The sequence below is a fragment of the Penaeus monodon genome, chromosome 3, assembly GCF_015228065.2.
Source record: "Penaeus monodon isolate SGIC_2016 chromosome 3, NSTDA_Pmon_1, whole genome shotgun sequence".
NCBI classification, from domain to species: domain Eukaryota; kingdom Metazoa; phylum Arthropoda; class Malacostraca; order Decapoda; family Penaeidae; genus Penaeus; species Penaeus monodon.
The window spans coordinates 48,326,831-48,329,330 of NC_051388.1; the positions used below are offsets into that span (position 1 = coordinate 48,326,831).

Genomic DNA, 2,500 nt, shown 5'->3' on the forward strand with positions numbered 1-2,500 from the left:
GCGCCTTTGCAGTATATATATAACAGGTTGCATTCACGGATTGCACCACTTCTGCATCTTTCTCAACATGTTTGCTAAGGTAATGATTTGTTTCTGACTACACAAGAAATCTGAAGACAGGCTATAACATCTGTTACATTATATATAAAATAAAAGCTACAATTCTAATGTTGGTAAATGACATTCATATGCTTTCATGCATGTACTGGATTCTATCGTGGATGTAATGTGATCAGCATGCCAATATATACATACATATTATATATTTCAGTTTATCTTTGCTTCCACCTTTGTGGCCATGGCTATCGCCCGCCCTGAAGAAACTCCCGGCTATGATTACTCTTCCCCTTCCCACGTCTCCTCACCCGGCAAGTACGACTTCAACTACGCTGTCAAGGACGACTACTCCAGTAATGACTTCGGTCACCAGGAGGATCGCGATGGTTATGGCACCCAGGGTTCTTACTACGTCCTCCTTCCCGACGGTCGTCTGCAGAAGGTCACCTATTCCGTGAACGGCGACTCCGGCTTCGTAGCCGAGGTCAGCTACGAGGGAGAGGCCCAGTACGCGGCTTCACAACGTTCGTACAAGCCAACCCCATCATACACGTAAACGATTATTTCGGCAGGCAATCGTCCAATAGGCCCACTCCTTACAAGATGAATTATTTATCACTTATGTAAACTCTTTGTAAATAAATATAAAAATAATTGTAATACTCTTAAATTCCTTCCTCATTAACATCTCAGATGTCTGATAATCAACAATTGTATATGTTGGTTTATAGAATCTATATACTCGCTTTTTAAGGATTTAAATAATCATCAAAGCATCACAGTTACTATTATTATTTTCATGATTTTTATCTACAGTGATTCAAATTTTGGTACAGTATTGGATGAAATATCGTGAAATCCGTTCTATTGATTAATGATGGACGTATTAATGATATTAATGACATGTTCCTATTTGCAAAAATAAGATTGTCAAAAATAGTGAAAGATTTGTTTGATATCAAACATTTACTTTTGTTAATGCGAATAGCACTTCGAGATTGTTGGTTTCCCCCCTTTTTCGGGGAGGAGGGGCTTTTTTTCTAACCTATTCCACTTGTCCTATTTGCTTTCACCCAAGCAGAAAGGTAACATGCGACCGCAGTAAGCATACATGTTAACATGCGCATGAAAAGGAGGATTTCCCTGCTTAACGGGAGGGAGTTTATCAGAGACCAGTGTTGAAATTTTGCGTAGATTGGTATAAAGTTTGAATTTTTAACCAAAATATGGTTTTAGATGAAGTATTACTGGATCATCTTCACTATGACGTGATTAGCGTATGACTATATTGATTGGCATTATACTCTGCATTACGATGATGATGATGATAAGGATGACGATGAGGTTGATATAAGTAAAATAATAGTGTTATGATAGCAATAAGGGTGATAATAATTATGAGAACTGATAAAACGAGTTCCTGCACCGGCTATTCACACGGATCCCTTTTGTTATAATTAGATGATTGACTTGACTTGAACTATACCTCGCATAACACCAAAGGATTTTTCTCCTCAACTAGACCTCTTGAATCCAGCATTGCAAAAGGTAAAATCCATGGTCTCGTCTGAATTTACCACTATTAGTATGTGGTTCTGCTATCAGGACTCCTCTCATACCGCAGCCAATTGTTCTTGTGATACAGACCTATTGATTTCTTATATAAACCTGCCTTTTATGAGGATTTTATACAAGATGTGTAAAGGATATTACAACTTCAAATTGTAGATTTAAATCATCATCTGTGCTTGTAAGGATAAAGTTACTGAAATCAAGCATGCAGGATTAAAGCTTAACATCCATTACCATCGTTACCAGTATCATTAATATCATTATATTTATCATTATAATGTTATTATTATTATTACCTTTCCCATTCAAACCACATATATACACACACAAACACACACACATACATGCATGTATGTATGAGTCTATATACTATAATGATGATGATAATAATAAGAATTAATAAATAAAATTAGTGATGATGATAATGATGATGATGATGATGATGATGATGATGATGATGATGATGATGATGATGATGATGATGATGATGATGATGATGATGATGATAATGATAATAAATAATGATGATAACAATAATAATAATAATAATAATAATAATAATAATAATAATAATAATAATATTAATAATAATAACAACAACAACAATAAAGATAATGATAAGGAAAATGATAATGTTAAAGATAATGATAATGATAATGATAATTGTGATAATGATAGTAACAGTAATGTTGTATATGTATGTGTTCCATATACATTCTATATTTCCGAATGTTGATACGTTTAGAACATAATTTGGTTCGAAATAAATACTGGAAGAAGTACGATTTTACAGAAACATCATCATCATCAAGGGGCTAACGCCGACGGGGGCGCATGGCCGCATCCACCCTTCGCTTCCAGCCACGAGGAT

At 35.0% G+C, this 2,500-nt stretch overlaps 1 protein-coding gene across 1 annotated transcript; it reads left to right on the top strand.

Moving 5' to 3' along the window:
- Positions 1-59: 59 nt before the first annotated feature.
- LOC119596083 (pro-resilin-like) lies at positions 60-642 on the top strand. Its single transcript, XM_037945216.1, has 2 exons — positions 60-79; positions 272-642. The coding sequence occupies exons 1-2, from the start codon at positions 68-70 to the stop codon at positions 611-613; spliced, it is 354 nt and encodes a 117-aa protein (XP_037801144.1). The 5' UTR covers positions 60-67; the 3' UTR covers positions 614-642.
- Positions 643-2,500: the final 1,858 nt, after the last annotated feature.